The 19,924-nt window shown below is 41.1% G+C and overlaps 1 protein-coding gene across 2 annotated transcripts in view; it reads left to right on the top strand.

Moving 5' to 3' along the window:
• CDK12 (cyclin dependent kinase 12) overlaps positions 1–19,924 on the top strand; it is a 42,220-nt gene that overhangs the window by 3,767 nt on the left and 18,529 nt on the right. For both annotated transcript variants that reach the window (XM_061588862.1, XM_061588861.1), the window contains exons 2-6: positions 6,722–7,600; positions 10,647–10,823; positions 12,015–12,154; positions 18,061–18,231; positions 18,977–19,166. In XM_061588862.1, coding sequence (XP_061444846.1) covers positions 6,722–7,600; positions 10,647–10,823; positions 12,015–12,154; positions 18,061–18,231; positions 18,977–19,166 — 1,557 coding nt within the window. The remainder of the gene's footprint in view (positions 1–6,721; positions 7,601–10,646; positions 10,824–12,014; positions 12,155–18,060; positions 18,232–18,976; positions 19,167–19,924) is intronic.

Genomic DNA, 19,924 nt, shown 5'->3' with positions numbered 1-19,924 from the left:
TTGTGGTCCATTCTCAGCTAAGCAACAGAGAGCAGTACCTCAAAAATGCCTGTTAAATCCTGCTAGTGATATTTTTATCACCTTGAGGGAATCCAGGCATTCTAAAATCTGTTTAAAATTATCTTGTGGTCAGTAAAGTGCTTTTAACAATCAATCATTGATACATAGTTGAATGAAGCCATGAACGTTGGCCAGTCCTCTGCTAACTTCCTTGCTAGTCCTGTATCAAAGCCAGTTGACGTCTTTCACCTTTGTCCTGTTCACCTTACTTAGGATGAGGTTGCATTTTGTCAATAGTTTAGAAGCTCAGTTATTTCATAATCTGAATGGTGGAACTGCTTTGATCACCTCAGATCATTGTGGGGGAGTGAAGCTAGCAAGTTACAAGGCTGATATCCATTTTCCCCACAGTCACTGCCAGCCCTTTGAATGTACAAAATTGCCATTGACTGTAAGCTCCCTGTGTTCTGCCTTGTGCCTAGTTCCTTGTTAGTGCTAAATAAGCACATAGTTACCATCTTGTTCCATTGTTGTTTTGGATGTTTAGCAGGTTCACATCTGCCCAGCCATGAACTCTATGGATGGCCTTGGGGAAGTCACTGTCTCTCAGCCTCAATTCCCCACCTGTACAATGGGAATGTCTCCAGGGTCAGGCAAGTTGATTCATCAGGCCCGGGCAACCACTTTTAAACAAATGCAGCTTTTGTTTCCTGCTCACTAAGGAGCAAGCCCTATCAGAAATTTCTGTCTCTGGTGTAGAGCATCTCTTCTTAATGAAAAAGAAATGGATTATAAAAGCAGATTGCAAACATCTTGAGGAACCTTAAGTACTTATAGGAAGCTGCTAGGAAAAAGCATAGTTGGGCTATTGTAATATCCTAGGTAGAGTAAGCTTGAATGGAGCAGATGTTTAAATATTTAAATATGTGAACCTATGAGGGGGAATCTCATTCCTGTTCATCTTCTATGAGGGGGATCTCATTTCTGTTCATCTTTCATATAGTCTTTGGCTTTGTCTACTCTTGAGTTGTTCTTTTTTAAATGCTTGTTCTCTGTTTTCTCACCAGGTGCTTAACAAACTGTTAAGTTGCTCTAACTCCTTTTCTTTTTCTATTGGAGAAGGGAACTAATGGGATTAGTAAAAAAAAAAAGACTCCCTACATCAGGGCTAAATAAGTATTTTGAAATTGGTAGAATCCAGTATCAAATTAGCTGCATCTGTGGTGCAGTGCCTGCACATTGCAGAGGATTCTGGGAAATATTTTGTGTTATGTGCTTGAATTTTGAGTTGCAAGAGAGGCTTATTGTACATGGACATCAACTCACTGAACTAAAAGAGTCTCTAGAATATAAACACTTTGCTGTGGCTGTGTGTGCACTCCAGGAAAAGCTTGGTAATGGTGAACAAACTTTCTTTTTCAGGGTTGATTGATTATTCTTCCAGTTAGTTTTCTTCTTCAACAAATGACACTAACAATAACAAAACATGCACATGGATTTTTGAATGATTAACTATTTCAGTTTTTTAGATAAATATAAAATTCTTTAAAAAATAAAATTTAGGCAATTTCAACCAAGTCATCATGAGAAACTTAAAATATCGGGTGGTACAGTTAACTCAGTTTTCTTTCTTCACCTTTGTCTTCCTTGTTCATTGTCTGGGAAAGAAATGCAAGCTTTCCTGCTTTTTCAGTTCCTAACTTATTTCTCAGTTTAGAATGAATTAATCTGAAGGAATTCTCTCTACACCTGCAGAAGAGGCTACTGTGTTAATTGCTGGATTACCACTTCAATGGTCTCCTCCTTGTTCAGATCTACTCCATCTCCCCAAATTCTCTATTCATCGACCTTCTCTATTTTCACACTTAGTGAGAGGCAAGGCCGAGAGAGGGGGGAGGGGGGAGAGAGCTTCATGTACACCACCTGCAGAATAGGACTGATCAGGTTATCTCCCAGCTCCAGAATAGGACTGTTAACATGTTCATAGAATATAATTAGAAGTTGTGAAACTTCCCAGGAGGATCGCTCCGCCTGTGCTTGCCTCTAGACGAGCTCCCGTCTCAGAGGAAGCTTTTTCAGTTTTAAAACCAGTCAGAAGATTTTTTTTTACTGGGAATTTCTCTCCCAGGCAAGGGAGAAACTTAGAGATTACCCACAGAAGTTCCGTGGTGTTTGTTGGACTGGAATTCATTGGAATCGCCTATGAAGGAAGGTAGCCAACAGCGTCGGACGGAGCCAGGGATTACAAACAGGCTCTAACTGATTAAGCAAGACTTTTTTTTTTCTTCAAAGAAAAACGGAAATTAACAGGCAAGCATCCTCCTGTCTATTATCATTTTGTTATCGTTACTGCAAAAGAGATTTGTCAAAGAGTCAGCAACAGAGAAGCCCTGGGTGAGTTATAACTTTCTCTTTCACATACGGAATTAAGGAGGAAGAAAATCAAAATAGCCTATCTTTGTTTTTTATTGCAAAAAGCTGGCATGGAATTGAGCATTTTAAAGATATAAACGGATGAGAGGCATCTGATTTGAAGAGAAAATTTGATTTATCTGATATTTGAGTATTATATGTCTGGGACTATTTTTTCTGGTCTACTTTTTTTTTTTTTTTTTTTTGCGAATCTGCTTATTCCTGATGCCACTAATCATTTGGATGCTGTGAACTAAATTTGTTTTGGACATATAAGAGATAAGGCAGTTCATGCTGTCTAGAGGGTGATGTCATCTGGCTTGGAAGATTAACTCATTTGTGACTGGAAAAAGAAATAAACTGTTCTTTGCTTGAGAATAGTGACTATATTGGAATTGAAGGGGTTTTGTTCTTTTGGTTTTAAGAATGACAATCAAGAAGATGGCTGAGACCCCGGATGTTCAGGAAGGGGTTCTCTCTCTAAATATGTTTCAGAAAATAATGAATGAGATTAAGCTAACGAAACAAGAGCTGGGACAGAACAGAGAAGAGATGAAAATTGGATTTGGCAAAATGAGACAGGAGCTGAAAGAAATTCAGGATTCTATAACTGGACAAGAAAAAGAAGATGAAAGAAAGATCAAAGGGAAGGTTCAAGCCCTGGAGATTGGAATAGATTTATCAAATATGGACCTGGAAAAAGATTTGGATTTTATGGTTGTGATGGATCCTAAAGACAAATATTAGTGTTTGGAATTCAGCGCTGCCCCTGAAGGAATTGGTGAAGAGATTAGAGATAAAGATATCAACGACTCGAAAAAATTCCTGGATTGGAAGGATTTGATGGAACTTGAAATAGAGAAAGTTTATAGAATAAATTCCAGATATGTGACAATGGAAAAACTCTCAAGAGATGTGTTAGTGCATTCTGTAAAAAAGAGGAACAGAGATACAACTTTACAACAACTTTTCAGTAATACATTCAGAATTGATGGCAAGAAAATATCTGTGATGAAAGAAATACCTATCAGACTCTTATTATATGACTATGGCAGCAAGACCAAGATTATTGGGTGTGCAAAGATGGAAGATGGAATCAATACTGAGAATGGGAGAAGAGCTATTGAAATTATTGGACTTAGTAGACCTGAAGAGATGGATTAATTGACATGTCTATTTGGAGAAAAAATGATGGATATATATCTCAAGGATTAGAAACTTCTCTTTGACTTTTTGTGGAAAGAATAAAATGATGTTAATGAGATTTGATACCAGTTAAGATAACCACTGGAGGAAGGTGATTGTATAATTTTATTAAGAGACAGGTTTGTTATATATTATAGACTTATAGCTAATCTACGACAAATTGGAAGTCAATAGTTTTTATTTAATAGTTATTAATTTGTTTTGTTTGTTTTGTTTTGTTTTTGAAAATTTGAATAAAAATTAATGATAAAAAAAAAAGAATATAATTAGAAGTTGTATAATTAGTGTTTCATTATATCATCTTTGGCCTAGGCTCTTTTTTACTAATTGTTTCAAGAAAATTTTGAAATCCAATTTAAAATTTTAAAAATCTGATTATTTATTTATTTTTTAAAAATCATTTATTTTTATGAACCCTTTTCATACACCTTGCCCAACTATCACCAGTCTTGTTATTGTGGAAGCTTTGATAAGCTTCTGTGGAGCACTGTTTTGAAAACCACTGTTATGAATGAAGTCTTGAATATTTAGAATAGGGGATCTCTAATATTGTCATAGTGAGATTTGGAAGTCAAGAAAAGGTATGCAGACAATCTACTTGGAGTTTTTTAGGCATATCTTAATCAAAACAAGAGAGGGTAGAATTATGTGGATTTAGAGTTGTCTTGCAAATAGCCTGAAATAAATAAAAGAGCTTCCTTCCAGTGTGTAAAAGCTTCCCTGGTTTCCCTGAAAAACGCCCTGGTTGCTGCGCGTGTAGGATAAATTGATGTCCCAATACTGACAGTAATCTGTGCAAGGATTGGCACTCTTGATTTGTGCCCCAGTCAAGGCACACTCAGGGCAGAGCCTGAACTTTCTGTGGCAATTGCCTGTTTTCTTGAGAGAGGTCTTTTAGGATTTCAGAATAACAGTTGTGAACAGTGACCCAGATATCTCCAAGAACAGGCATTTCCCATGTCAGAGGCCATGCAGATAGTTCAAACTGTCTGAAATGGCAGGTGCTATTGTAGTTACTTATTGACAGTCTGATTTGAACACAGAATGAAGTTAGAGTGACTGGCCTAAAGCTGAATTCAGTCTGTTTACTAAATTGGATGAGATGTTCCTGAATTCCCAGCAGCAACAGGAGAGGTGCAGTAGTTGAAACACCTGCAGTAGCTGAAACACACTTCTTGCCACCTACTACTGCTCTGCATTTTTCTATTGCCCTCTATGAAAGGAGAGCAGTCAGCCCATCCCTGTAGGAAGACCTGCTCCCCCATTGAGTTCCTCAGCTGCCTTTGAGGCCAACACTCCTGGGTGTGGAGGAGTGGAATATTCCCAGAATAACACACCTAACCTTGGGCTGGAGGGTGTATTTGTGTTTGTGTTTTATTTTTATTTTTATTTTTTTTTATCTGCTGAAGGGTACAGTGATGATTCTTTAAACTTACTTATTTATTTATTTTGCTTTGGAAGCCAAACCTTTCTGTGGCTGTGGGGTGGTGGTTATTGTTTTATTTTATTTTTGTTTTGCTTTGCTTTGTTTTATGTATGATCTGTTATTTTGGCTTTAAATTATGTTGTAAGTTGCTTGGAGACTTTCAGGTAGCAAGCAACTAATAAATCAAATACATAAATAAATGGCATTCATTTGGTGTTTAGCTTTGTAGGCTGCCTTCTGCTGTATTTGCCCTCCTCCCCAGCCTCCTGGCCCTTGTGCAGCTTAATCTTTGAGCTTAATTGAAATTGGTCCTCCCTGTCTTAAGCAGCAGTGCATTCAGTCTTATGCATTTAGTGAACAAGGCAGCTGGGATTTTTCCATCACTGCCTGTGTGTCTCAAAAGCCATGCTGTCTTTCAGCAATGGTGGCAAAAGATATGCCCAAATGTCCAAATCACCTATCAGCCAAATAAAAGTTCCACTATATTCAAGATTACATTTTAAGCTATTATCACTCTCCTAGCATCAGCTTAGCTTTAACAACTCAAACAGGAAAGTCTTGCAGTGCTTCTGCTAGATACCAGGACTTGGGTAAGTTTTCAATTGAAGGTAATGCTGAAGCTTCTGAAAAACCTTACTGCAAGAGTTGGTTTGAAATCCTTGAATTTTGTGTGGTAACTGTTTAGCTCACATTCTTACTAGACAATTATTTTTAAAGTTTCAATGTTCCTGTTTAGGCATGATTTAGGTGAGGGTGATCAATTGACCTGAGGTCTGATCCGCAGAACAGTTTTGTCCACTCTTCAGTGGTGATAGAACTGGGGTGGCTAGCTAGGAATCCATGGGTCACATCTGATCCCCTAGAATATTTCAACTGTCTCCCTGGTGCAAGGAAAGCTGAGAAATGGCATGGGATCCTCAGGCATGCATTGTTGAGCTTGGATCTTGCCATCTCGAGCAATAGAAGGCAGCACAGCCCAGGCTCAATGCAGCATGCCTGAGAGTCCCATGACATTTCTGAACAGACCAATCCTCCTTAATACTGAAGGAAAGGATATCACAGAGGCCTGTGCAATAATGTGGAGGTCGCAGGGGGGCATCTTTGGAGAAGTACCAGCAAGAAAGGGAGAGGAAGCCTGAGAGTTGAACATATCTATTCAGAGGCAACTCTGTCCTTCGGCTTTTCTCCCAGCTGTCTGCCGGTCCTTTCAGCATTAATGAAAAGGACACAGGGAAAACTTCTGTCATTCTACAGAAGACTCTGGCACATGCAGTCATTTAGTGCTAGCATTTTTTTGAGGCCAGGGAACTGGATTCTTCCCAGCCAAGATTCATGGTGTCACACAGTGATATTATGATGTGGTATTTCCAGCTCCCCAGAAACTTGGCCAGGGACTGAATACACCCTGGTCTGAAGAAGTTTGCCATCTTTACTTTAACAGGTAATGGAATGGCTGATAGTTAATTCATTGTAAAAAAAATAATGTCTGAAAAACACAGAAGCAGATGAAGAAGCCAGTGATGTGTTGAAATGTACATTGGAGCCATGGGATCACAGCCATGTCTACACATTTCAAGCATACCTCCTCAACTGTGAGAGCTAGAGAGCTGCATTTTTACATAAAGCATGACAGTAAGGTTCTTTGGTGGTTCTCATTTTCCTGTTCTGTTTCCACAGGAAGCCAGTGAAGTCTCGAAGTAGAAGTCCTGCTTATTCGAGGCACTCATCGTCACATAACAAAAAGCAGAGGTCTGGGTCCCGCAGTCGCCATTCCAGTATCTCACCTGCCCGGCTACCATTGAACTCCAGCCTAGGAGCTGAGCTGAGTAGGAAGAAAAAGGAAAGGGCAGCTGCAGCTGCAGCAGCAGCAAAGGTTGATGGGAAGGAGATGAAGGACTCTCCTAGTTTTTTGTCTAGGAAAGAAAACAGTTTGCCTGAAGTTAAAGAGCCAGTGGTTGAGGCCAAGAAGGCAAAAATGGCTAAGCCTGAGAAGTGCCCTTCTGACATTGAGCCAGCAAATGTCATACAGCACAATGCAGAGACAAAAACTACTCCTGAGCCCATAAAAACAAAGGCAGTGGAGAACTCTGAGAAGAAATTGTCTGCTTCAGTTAAAGACTCAAAAGCAATGGGAACAAAAGAAATGAAACTTGCAGGAGGAAAGGAGGAAATTGTGACTCCAAAGGAAACAGAGACAACAGAACAAGAGGTCCCACCTTCTTTGCCTTCTGTTAAGTCACTACCTCCACTGCCAACCTCATCACCCCCTCCTCAGGCTCCTCCTCCATTACCCCCTTTGCCTCCATCACCACTGGTTCCCCCTCTGCCACCTGCCCAGTCACCTGCCACTCACACCCCTGCTTTAGTTCCATTGTGTCTGCCATCTTCCACCCACTCCAGGACATCTCTGAATACTCAGGCTAATTCCCAATCCACTGTGCAGTCCTCCTTAAAGGCACATGTTTCTGTGACAACTGCTGTCCCGCATCTGAAAACATCAACATTGCCTCCACTTCCTTTTCCACCTATTCTGCCTGGGGAAGATGACATGGATAGGTAAGGATACTGACAAATAACCTCTTCCACAAAGGTTTGGTAATGTTATGGGACAGGACTGATTAGACTTAAGGTATCTGCTCATTTCATAATGCAAGTGCAAAATCTAGTATTTGACATGTAATTTAGCATTTTGAAAATGGTAATGATCATGAAGAGCTCTAGGTCTCAGGTTTAGAAAGCAGCTTTGAAACATATGGAAAGGATGCTAGAACATGTAAGACAGGCTTTTAAATTAGTGGGATTGACTGGTGTGGGACTCCCTTGCAAGAGGTGGAGGATATAGCTCCATGTTGGAGATTACGTTGAATAAATGATCTCTGCTTGGGTAACAGAGCTGGAAAAGGCCTTAGCTTGAAATTCTGGATAGCTGTGCCAGTCAGGATACTACTGACTTAGATGATGTGGATGGTTGGTTAAAATGCTGTGCACCAGCACTACTTTTCCTTTTCTTTGTATAGCCCTTATATATCTAAATGTTTGTTTTAACTTTGGTCCTTTTTTCTGGTGCCTCATTTGTGGGGCTAGCTCAGTAAAAGTTTCAGTTAGAAACATTTTAAGTGTGCTAGGCTTGTGCTGTTTAGTTCAATTTTTCCTTGAAAGGGTTTGATGGCCAGATGATCGTACCTTCGTTCATTTATCAAAGAAGTGTATTTCTTCATACTTTGACCACAATTAAGCCAGGAAGCCTTTAACTCTACTTTCCCATTTTGTCTGAATTGGGGAAACTATGGTTACCACCTTTGGATAAGCCAGCATATTTAATATCTTTTCTTCTTCAGAAGTTCATAACATAGTTTCTCAGTTGAGACAAAATGGGAAACAAGGGTTAATCAGATACTTTTTGGTTTAATCCTGGCAAAGGAACTGCATGTGCAGTGAGAGATTACCATCCAAACACTGCCAGTTTATGGCATTTGCTTCATAATCAACATCTGATTGCTATATCAATGGTTAGAATTATCTCTAAATGGTTAGAGAGAATTTTCTCCCAAGACAAATTCTGAGGAGTTTGGGGGGTTCTCTCTCTTAATGTGTGATTTGGCTCATTTGCTTCTCTGGATTACTTTTTTAAGATCTTCCTCTCACTGGATAAGTTCTCAACTTGCTATCAAACAATTTTTTAACCCTGGTTTGTTTTATTCTAACTTTAGTTAGTTAAAACTACAATCCCCTAAGGTTTGTAGATAATGACCACTTTCATTCGTAACTCTAAACTATGAACAAACTTCAGGCTTTTGTTCTCACCTCTCCTTGTCTAGTGCAGCTGAAAGGAGGACATCATAAGCTTCTGTTTTCAACTAATTTGGTGTTTTGTCTGAACCAGTACAAACTGCTGTTAGTTCAAACCATGATTTTTGATCCTGCCTTTTTTGGATGAACCAAAGATTAAACTAACAGCCATTTCCAATTCAGGTGAAATAGCAAACTAGTTAGCTGAAAATGGAAGCAGATGCTCTGCTCTCTTCGTGTCTGTGCCAAAGGAGAAGGGAGGATGGAGCAGTCTTGTGCATCTAACGCTAAAATTATTATTTAGTGTTACATCTAAATCAGGTCAATGGGAAACTGATTTTATCAGAAATGAAAGATTTTCAATCTCCTGAAAAGTGAAAAATTCAGGGGAGGGGAAGTGCTCAAGGCTTGGTGTGACTCAATCCTAGTTGGCTGAACTTCACTTATTGGGCAGTGTAGTTAAGGAACAGAAAGGAAGGAGGTGAAAAACATGAAGACTAAAATCATGGAAGTGATGCAAAGACTGTGACTTAGTTATTTAGTGTATATATAAATTAATCGAGTCATAGTCTTTGCATCACTTCCATTTTCATGATTTTAGGTTTCATGTTTTTCACCTCTTTTCTGTTATTTTTCTCATCTCAGTCTTTGTCAAAATATTCTTAATGCTGTAGAGAACCTCAATCTTTACATAAATGCAATCTGTGCAAAGAAAAGATGAATAAACCTAGCATAAGCATTGAATTAATGATCAACACAAAATTTGTCTTTCTTGTTGGCCTGGGAGCTGATTTTCTTTTCTGAGGAGTTTGTACTGTGATGTGGTCATATGCAGACATGAGATCTGATTTGCTTATTTTGCTTCTGTTGTCTCCAGTACAGCTAGAGGTCTTGGAGGGTTCTGAGAGAGAGTTTGGAATGGTGCATTTTGATCATATTTTATGCTTGTAGAATTTAGTGTAATTCTATTCAGGGGAAATTATGCAAAATAACTTGTAACAGTTGAGTAGTATTTTGTTTAATACTGTTAAATGGACTAGGGGAGAGAAGACTGAGTTTCAGAAAAGCGGGAGGACAAAAGTTTGGTAGGGTGGTGGTGTGGAGTCATAGCTCATGTTTGGCAGCTGTCTCTAACCATATCTCCCACCTTTAAAATTGTTTTGCTGGACTGTGACAAAGAAGCCCACTACTTAAAAATCCTGTCCAAAGGGAAGGGTCTTCTGCCCACCTTATCAGCTGGGGGGGGGAGCAAAGAACTAGTGCACTCCTGGGCACTCTTTTTCCCTTAGTGGCTTTGGCTGCTTGTGGCTGGATAGAGGAAATTTTGCAACCCCTAAACTAAAAATGTCAGATAATTTACACTGGCACAGAGAGATGGATTAAGAGAAGTGGGGAAAGATAGATAGGCATTAGATGACCAGTCAATCTAAGGGATAAGAAACTAGGAGAAAAAGGAGGAACTGTGCAGGCCAGCCTTTCTCTGGCTTCACTAGACATTGTGTACCCATTTTAGACATTTTCTGCAACCATGAGGGTTAGATGCTTCTTTCTCAATTAGGGTGTGTGGTTTTTAAAAAATCACATTCTTGGGATACCCAAATTTATGCCAGACACTAGATTTGGGTTTTGTGTGGGGCATCCATTGGATGAGCTAAATACCAACACATACTCCATAAGAGTGGAATCATAGTGACTACTGCATTGCTCTAAAACTAACAATTGTCACCTGTGGGTTTGAAGGTGTTCAGATGTGATGAGTGGTCACTCCAATAATTCATAAACGTGTTCTTGCTTTCTTTTCTGGTGCTTTTAGTCCAAAGGAGATTGTTCCTTTGAAACCTGTGAAGAAAGAGAGAGAACAGAGACCACGACACTTGCTCACAGACCTCCCACTCCCTCCAGAGCTTCCTGGTGGAGATCCTTCACCCCCAGAGTCTCCAGAGCCAAAGGCAGCCACACCACCTCAGCAACCATTGAGAAAGAGACCAAAGTAAGTGTTGAATACCCCTGTTTGCATAGCAGCGATTTCAAGAAACATTGTGGCCATTTAGATAAGATTTGGGATTGGTTGGGGAGTATGGATGAAATATAACACTAAATCACTCACCTGAGTTGAGTGACAATTCCTTCTAGCTGTCTCTTGATGTGTTTTAGTAGTCATAAAAACAGTCAGCATATGCCTTGGAGAGTTCAAAGCACTTCACATACATTCCAAATCAGTTATAGCAGCCTTGTATCATTATGGCCAAAGGCTACCTAGTCAGATGAAGCAAAGGCAACATTGAAACTGGGGCTTCTGGTTCATAGCTCAGTTGTGCTGTGTTAGCTCTCATGGGTAGATTGATAAACTTGTTTTTGAACTGATCTATGTGATTCCAATTTAATGATTAAAAATAATAGAATAAAAATCTCAGCACAATATGGTAACATTCACAGTTCTTAAAATAACCATAGAAACAGCATGGAGAGGCAGAATTCTTTGGAGGCCTGGCAGAATTAAAGAAGTCATGAAACAGGAGCTAGTCTCATTCAGCTCATAGGGGAGAACATTCGGCAAACAAAACATCACTACTGAAAAAGCCTTCCTCTTAAAGGTGAGCCTTGTCTTTAGCGAGGAAGGCTCCTGGCATAGGACCATTGGAAGTTGTCGGAATACAGGGAAGGTCATCCAGAAGGATGCATTCTGTGTAGATGTGTATACATAAAATATAAATAAGGTATCCTGGACCCAACCAAAGTATGATTTTAAAATTTAATACCTACACCTTAAATTCAATCCAGAAATCGGTTGGCAGCCAGTAAAGATTTCTTTAACTATGATGTAATTGGGTCCCTATGACTACCACCAGCAAATAACACTATAATTGTGTTTCAAATCAATATAAAACTATTTTTTAAAAGAAGAGGAAGTAGGAGATGAAAGACAGAGGTTCACAAAGGGGATCCATTGCCTTGCACATGAAGAAGTCTTTAGGAACTTTGTTTTAAGTGGAGAGATAGGAACAAGATGCCTGCCTGGAAAGGGAGCAAATCACAAACTGGAGGGCCCACTGTAACAAAGATTGATAATAGCACTGATTTTTAGTGTGATGGAGGGATTAGTTGGCTGATGATGAACTAAAAGGGCTTATTATCTGGTTAAAATTTAAAGCTCTTGTGTTTCTCCTCCCATCTCTCTCAGAATCTGTTGTCCTCGTTATGGTGAGAGGAGGCAGACAGAAAGTGACTGGGGAAAGCGCTGTGTGGACAAATTTGATATAATTGGTATTATCGGTGAAGGAACCTATGGGCAAGTGTACAAAGCCAAGGATAAGGACACAGGTGGGTGTTTGGTATACAGTATTCTCAGTCCATTTTCTCCTATTGTCCCTAATTTTTAAGTTGCCATGCTATAATAAAATGCACCTGAGCTTTCATATTTTGTTGATTTGTCTGATGGTTGTGTAATAAGCAGCTGCTCTTGGGGCTTTATTTATTAATAATTTCTGTAGAATGCAGTGTTCAAGATGCTACATGATTTTAACTTCATGCTTTCTAATAAATGACCCTGTAAGGTATGTCTGATGCCATAAGAAGAGGCCTCCTGGGTCAGACTAGGGATCCATCCCATCCAGTGTTCTGTTCTAAATGAATTTTTTGCATCTGTCTTCGCAGTGGAAGATATAGGGCAGATCCTTGAACCTGAACTAACATTTGCAGGAAGGGATTCTGAGGAACTGAGACAAATAGTGGTAACGAGAGAGAAAGTTCTAGGCTTAATGGACAATATAAAAACTGACAAATCACCGGGCCCGGATGGCATCCACCCGAAAGTTCTCAAAGAACTCAAAGGTGAAATTGCTGATCTGCTAACTAAAATATGTAACTTGTCCCTCAGGTCCTCTTCCGTGCCTGAGGACTGGAAAGTGGCAAATGTAACGCCAATCTTCAAAAAGGGATCCAGGGGGGATCCCGGAAATTACAGGCCAGTTAGCTTAACTTCTGTCCCTGGAAAACTGGTAGAAAGTATTATTAAAGCTAGATTAACTAAGCACATAGAAGAACAAGCCTTGCTGAAGCAGAGCCAGCATGGCTTCTGCAAGGGAAAGTCCTGTCTCAGTAACCTATGAGAATTCTTTGAGTCAACAAGCGTATAGATAGAGGTGATCCAGTGGACATAGTGTACTTAGACTTTCAAAAAGCGTTTGACAAGGTACCTCACCAAAGGCTTCTGAGGAAGCTTAGCAGTCATGGAATAAGAGGAGAGGTCCTCTTGTGGATAAGGAATTGGTTAAGAAGCAGAAAGCAGAGAGTAGGAATAAACGGACAGTTCTCCCAATGGAGGGCTGTAGAAAGTGGAGTCCCTCAAGGATCGGTATTGGGACCTGTACTTTTCAACTTGTTCATTAATGACCTAGGAGTGAGCAGTGAAGTGGCCAAGTTTGCTGACGACACTAAATTGTTCAGGGTTGTTAAAACAAAAAGGGATTGCAAAGAGCTCCAAAAAGACCTCTCCAAACTGAGTGAATGGGCAGAAAAATGGCAAATGCAATTCAATATAAACAAGTGTAAAATTATGCATATTGGAGCAAAAAAATCTTAATTTCACATATACGCTCATGGGGTCTGAACTGGCGGTGACCGACCAGGAGAGAGACCTCGGGGATGTAGTGGACAGCATGATGAAAATGTCGACCCAGTGTGCGGCAGCTGTGAAAAAGGCAAATTCCATGCTAGGGATAATTAGGAAAGGTATTGAAAATAAAACAGCCGATATAATGCTGTTGTATAAATCTATGGTGCGGCCGCATTTGGAATACTGTGTACAGTTCTGGTCGCGTCATCTCAAAAAGGATATTATAGAGTTGGAAAAGGTTCAGAAGAAGGCACCAGAATGATCAAGGGGATGGAGTGACTCCCTTACGAGGAAAGGTTGCAGCATTTGGGGCTTTTTAGTTTAGAGAAAAGGCGAGTCAGAGGAGACGTGATAGAAGTGTATAAAATTCTGCATGGCATTGAGAAAGTGGATAGAGAAAAGTTTTTCTCCCTCTCATAATGCTAGAACTCGTGGACATTCAAAGAAGCTGAATGTTGGAAGATTCAGAACAGACAAAAGGAAGTACTTCTTTACTCAGCGCATAATTAAAGTATGACATTTGCTCCCACAAGACGCAGTAATGGCCACCAGCCTGGATGGCTTTAAAAGAAGATTAGACAAATTCATGGAGGACAGGGCTATCAATGGCTACTAGCCATGATGGCTGTGCTCTGCCACCCTAGCCCTTCCTGAGCTAACTGGGGTAATCTCGGGGTTGATACTGGAGTCTACCAGGCTTGTGGTACTGGGCAACTTCAATGTCCACGCCGATGTTGCCCTTTCTGGAGTGGCTCAGGAGTTCATGGCCTCCATGACAACCATGGGTTTGTCCCAAATAATATCTGGCCCCACTCACGCTGCTGGTCATACTTTGGACCTTGTCTTCTGTGCTAGACGAGATGTTTGTGATCTTGGTGTGGAGGAACTTTCATTCGTTCCGTTGTCATGGACAGATCTCTACCTGGTCAGTTTTCGACTCACTGCGACTCAGAACCTTCGCAGGGGTGGGGGACCAATTAGAATGGTCCGCCCCAGGAGACTGATGGATCCGGATGGTTTTCTGATGGCTCTTGGGGATTTTCCGGTCACCTCGGCAGGTGATTCTGTCGAAGCCTTGGTCGACCTTTGGAATGAGGAAATGACCAGGGCAGTGGACACAATCGCCCCTAAGCATCTCCTTTCTCGGATTGGAACTAAATCTGCTCCTTGGTTTACTGGAGAACTGACGATGATGAAACTTGAAAGACGGAGACTAGAGCGACGTTGGCGGAAAACTCTGAACGAATCTGATCGAACACGGGCTAGAACCTATCTAAAAACCTATTCCATAGCAGTGAGGACCCAGAAGAAATTCTTCTTCTCCGCCTCTATTGCATCCACTGAATCTCATCCGGTGGAATTGTTTCGAGTTGTTAAGGGTCTTTTAAATTCTGACCCTCATGAATACATTGACCACTCTATAGCCCGTTGTCATGTTTGCATGTTATTTTGCAAACAAAGTTGCTCAGATTCGTTCTGACTTAGACGCCAAGATTAATACAGTCTCTGTGGATGTAACTTCGGCTCCTGCTTGTTTAATTAGAATGGATTCTTTTCAGCTTGTTCAACCCGAGGATGTGGACAGAATCCTTGGAGAAGTACGTCCTACCATGTGCATGTTAGATCCTTGCCCTTCCTGGCTTATAAAAACTGCCAGAGAGGGACTGGTTAAGTGGGTCATGGAAGTGATTAATGCCTCTTTGGGACAGGGCAGAATACCGTCCTGTCTAAAGGAGGCAGTAATAAGACCTTTATTGAAAAAACCTTCATTGGACCCTCTATTATTAGGTAATTACCGCCCAGTATCTAATATTCCTTTTCTTGGCAAGATAATAGAGCAGGTGGTGACTGCTCAGCTCCAGGGATTTTTGGATGAGACGGACTATCTAGATCCAGCTCAATCTGGTTTCAGGCCAGGTTGTGGAACTGAGACGGCCTTGGTCGCCTTGGTGGATGACCTTCGCAGAGAGCTGGACAGGGGGAGTGTGTCCCTGTTGGTTTTACTGGATCTCTCAGCTGCTTTCGATACCATCGACCATGGTATCCTTCTGGGCCGCCTCGCTGGGATGGGACTTGGAGGCATGGTAATACGATGGCTCCGGTCCTTCCTGGAGGAACGAACCCAGAAGGTGGTTATGGGGGACTCCTGTTCAACCACCTGGCCATTGACCTATGGGGTCCCACAGGGCTCAGTTTTGTCCCCCATGTTATTTATTATCTACATGAAACCGCTGGGAGAGGTTATCCGGAGTTTTGGGGTTCGGTGCCACCAATATGCAGATGACACCCAACTCTATCTCTCCTTTCCACCTGATGAAACCAAGGAAGCCGTCCAGGTTCTCAACCGATCAGTGATGGACTGGATGGGAGTGAACAAGCTCAAATTAAATCCTGACAAGACAGAGGTGCTCCTCATCAGTCGGAAGGCGGAGCAGGGAATAGGGATTCAACTTGTGCTGGATGGGGTTACACTCCCCCTGAAATCACAGGTTCACAGTTTGGGAGTGCTCCTGGACTCGGCTCTGACCTTGGAGGCACAGGTCTTGGCTGTGTCTAAGAGTGCTTTCGCTCAATTAAGATTGGTGCGCCAACTGCGCCCGTTCCTTGACCAGTCAGACTTGACCACGGTGACACATGCCTTAGTTACATCCCGATTAGACTACTGTAACGCGCTCTACGTGGGGCTGCCCCTGAAGACTGCTCGGAAACTGAAATTGGTACAAAGAGCTGCAGCCAGGATGCTAACTGGGGCGGGATATAGAGAACATACAACTCCTTTGTTGTATCAGCTCCACTGGTTGCCCATATGTTTCCGGGCACAATTCAAGGTGCTGGTTTTGACCTATAAAGCCTTATACGGCTTAGGTCCAGGCTATCTGTCAGAGCGCCTTTCCCTCTATGAACCTGCTCGGACTCTAAGATCCTCCAGCGAGATTCTATTTATCACCCCTTCTTTCCTGCAAGTTCATCTTGGAGAGACACAGAATAGGGCTTTTTCGGTGGCCGCCCCTAGACTGTGGAATTCTCTCCCTATTGAGGTCCGGTTGGCTTCCTCATTATTGAATTTTTGTGCACAGGTGAAGACTGTTCTATTTAGATGGGCTTTTAACCAATGTAGTTAGTTTTAACCTATGTTTATTTAATTTTAATTTTATTTTAAATTGTTTAAACTGAATATCATGTTTATTAATTACTTCTGTTTTTAATGTAAGCCGCCTTGAGTTCCTAGGAAAAAGGGCGGGGTATAAATATTTTAAATAAATTAAATAATAAATAAATTGCACTCAGGTCCTGCTTGCGGGCTTCCCCCAGGCACCTGGTTGGCCACTGTGAGAACAGGATGCTGGACTAGATGGGCCACTGGCCTGATCCAGCAGGCTCTTCTGATGTTCTTATGTTCCCAACAGTGCCCTCCAGGCGCTTCTGGTAATCTCACAAGTAGACCATGAAGGAAGCAGCCCTCCACCATTGTTTGGCCACAGTATCTGAGCAGTGCTATCTCTATACATGGAGGGTCCAATTAGCTATCATGTCTAAATAGGCATTGCTACATCTGTTCTCTTTTTAAAGCCATATAAGCCAATGGTGATCACAGTACGTTGCAGTAAATTCAGTAAATTAACTAGGCATTGTATAAATAAGTACTTTCATTGGCTGCCCTGAATCTACCACCATTCAGTTTTATTTAGACACCCTGAATTTTGAAAAAGCTTCCAAGTATTGTGAAAAGCTTCCATTTTCCAAGAAGGCACAAACTTTTGCCACTTTACAGATGGTTCAGAATAAGACCAAGGGACATTGACTTGTGCTAGGTTACCCAGTGAGTTGAAAGCTAAGCAGGGATTTGAAACCAGGTTGCTCAGAAGTTTGTCAACTGGGCTTCAAAGCTTGCACAGGGGTTGGGAGATCATCCTTTGTTAGAGTGCAGTGATTTTACATGTCATCCTAGGCTGTGTCTGTGCGAATTCCTTAACGTACTTGAGTTCCAGTTCTGTTTTTATTGATGCTTAACCTATGCAATCCAGTTAGCATTATTTGTCTTCCAAGAAGCTGAGTGTAGTGTACCTGAGGTTGCTTTTAAGTGCCCAACAACCCTCTGAATAACTACATTTGTTCATATTAATTTGTTACCATTTCCTGTCCCATTTCTCCTCCTGTTGTCTTTCCTTTTGCTCCCGTTTAAATTTAAATTTTAAAATTGTTTTGCTTTGCTTATGTTACATTGTATAGTACTGTTCACACTATATAAAAAGTAGGTTAGGCTGAGAAGGAAGCTGAATTTCCTGCTTGGATACCCAACATTGTAACCACAGCACCACGGTCATCAAAAGCAATAGTCTTGCAATGATTTGTAAGAATGAAATGAGCAAGATAATTGACAGTGGGCAATAACTGTCTTCTTGGTCTCAAAGTATAAGGGATGCAAAATAAATAATGGTATCTTACTGTACCAACCAATGTGGGTCCTATCAAAAGTGCCATTGTACTGACTTAATATCTCATCAGGTAATTTGGAGGGAGGGGTATGTTTAAGAGGACTAGCTTTTTCACAGTTCATTTTTATTGCGCATGGTTGTCTGGATTCTTACTGACTGCAGTTTGTGTTTGGCAGGTGAGTTGGTGGCTTTGAAGAAAGTGCGACTGGACAATGAAAAGGAGGGATTCCCCATCACAGCTATTCGTGAAATCAAGATTCTCCGGCAGTTAATTCACCGCAGTGTTGTCAACATGAAGGAAATAGTCACAGACAAGCAAGATGCACTGGATTTCAAGAAGGACAAAGGTATCCACTACTGAAGGAGATATTTCTCAGAAGTAAAACATGAGACTGCAGATCAAAAGACCTGTGATCCAGGTTGGGTGCCCCCTTAGTAGCAGTGAACATACTTGCTATATAAAAATGCTCCAAGTAAAGGATCTTGAGTAGCCATGTTTTAACTTCGCCAGGAGTGCCAGAACGCCTAAGGCTTGTCTTATCACAAACTTTAACGTCTGAAGCTTCCTCTCCATTTTAAGTTTTTTGTGAGATATTTAGAAAAGTTTGGGGCTGTTGTAGTCCATCATTTACCAGGGTATCATAACTCTGGTAAGGAGGGAGGGAAATGTTGCTCTCCTTAGAAAGTAAGACCACGTTCATGGACATGCTTCAGAACCCAGAAGACACTAGCTTCCGTTGGGGAAAGTAGAATGGTGAGGAGTTTGGTTGGTTCAGTGAGGTGACCTGTATGATTTCAAGGTGAGTGACGAGCTGGCATATGTCAGTTTTAATCTTTTTCCCCAAATCCACAACTATCTTGGTAGCGAATATTGAGGAAGGCAGAGAAAGGAGGGTTTCAACAGAGCAAAAGTTGAGGATGCACTTGAATTTTTCTACTTAACGGTGTTATCAATCTTGGAAATTTCATAGAAAAGTGTTTGGATTGAAGCATTCCTTCACAGCGCTGCTGAGCTCATGTGAAATGTTGTACTTTTTACACCCATCAGTCTTAACAGAATGATGTTTCCTCCTTCTTCTCACCTTCTGCCAGGTGCCTTTTATCTTGTATTTGAATATATGGACCACGACCTCATGGGATTGCTAGAATCTGGATTGGTGCACTTCTCAGAGGACCACATTAAGTCTTTCATGAAGCAGTTGATGGAGGGGCTGGACTACTGTCACAAAAAAAACTTTCTCCATCGAGACATCAAATGCTCCAACATCTTATTAAACAACAGGTAAAAGCCTGAATTTCCCTTGTGCCTGGACCAGTTTGAGCAAAACATTAACACAGAAGATGGGGCTTCAGTGTTGTGCTTCCTGTACTTTTACTGTCAATAATATTAGGAATGTCTTCTCCTCATGTCCTTCCCCATTCCTTAGTTCTAAGAGGGAAGTTTTGCTCTATATGTTATCATTTGCTCAAGTGAAACTGTGAGAGCAGGTATTTGAGGTATTTCCATCAGTATATCTACGTTATGGAATGCCCTTCCAAAGGAGAACTACTTAGCTCCTTCCCTGACATCATACTACCTGCAACTAAAAATATCCTTGAGTTGTTGTTGTTTAAATGCTTTTGCTGGGGGACGAGTGCAAGGTCTATTATATGGTTGGCTACCGGGATTTCTTTCTGGGTGTGTCTCAAGGACAGGTTCCAGCTTGACTTTCATGCCCATTTTTAAGAGTGTCCATCAAATACATAAGATACAGCACAGTGCTAAAACACAATACAAGTCCTTAAAAAAATACAGTTATGAATGCAACAAAATACAATAAAAATCAGGGTTAATAGCAGCAGTAAAGAGTAATGCACCCAGATAGAAACTTTAGCAGCCAGCTGTCTCTGCTGGGGAAAGGAGAGGTATTTAATATTTCCCTATTAAGACTTGTCTGGAATGGCAGTTCCATTCTAATCTGTGTTAAGGTGACTTCACATATGTATGTTTGCCTTTTGATGAAGTGATAATTAACATGCATGCAACAGCCATGGCTGGTC

This window comes from Rhineura floridana, chromosome 11 (assembly GCF_030035675.1).
Source record: "Rhineura floridana isolate rRhiFlo1 chromosome 11, rRhiFlo1.hap2, whole genome shotgun sequence".
Taxonomy (NCBI): Eukaryota; Metazoa; Chordata; class Lepidosauria; order Squamata; family Rhineuridae; genus Rhineura; species Rhineura floridana.
Note: the sequence above shows the minus strand (reverse complement) of the source record. Positions and strands in the feature narration are given on the sequence as shown.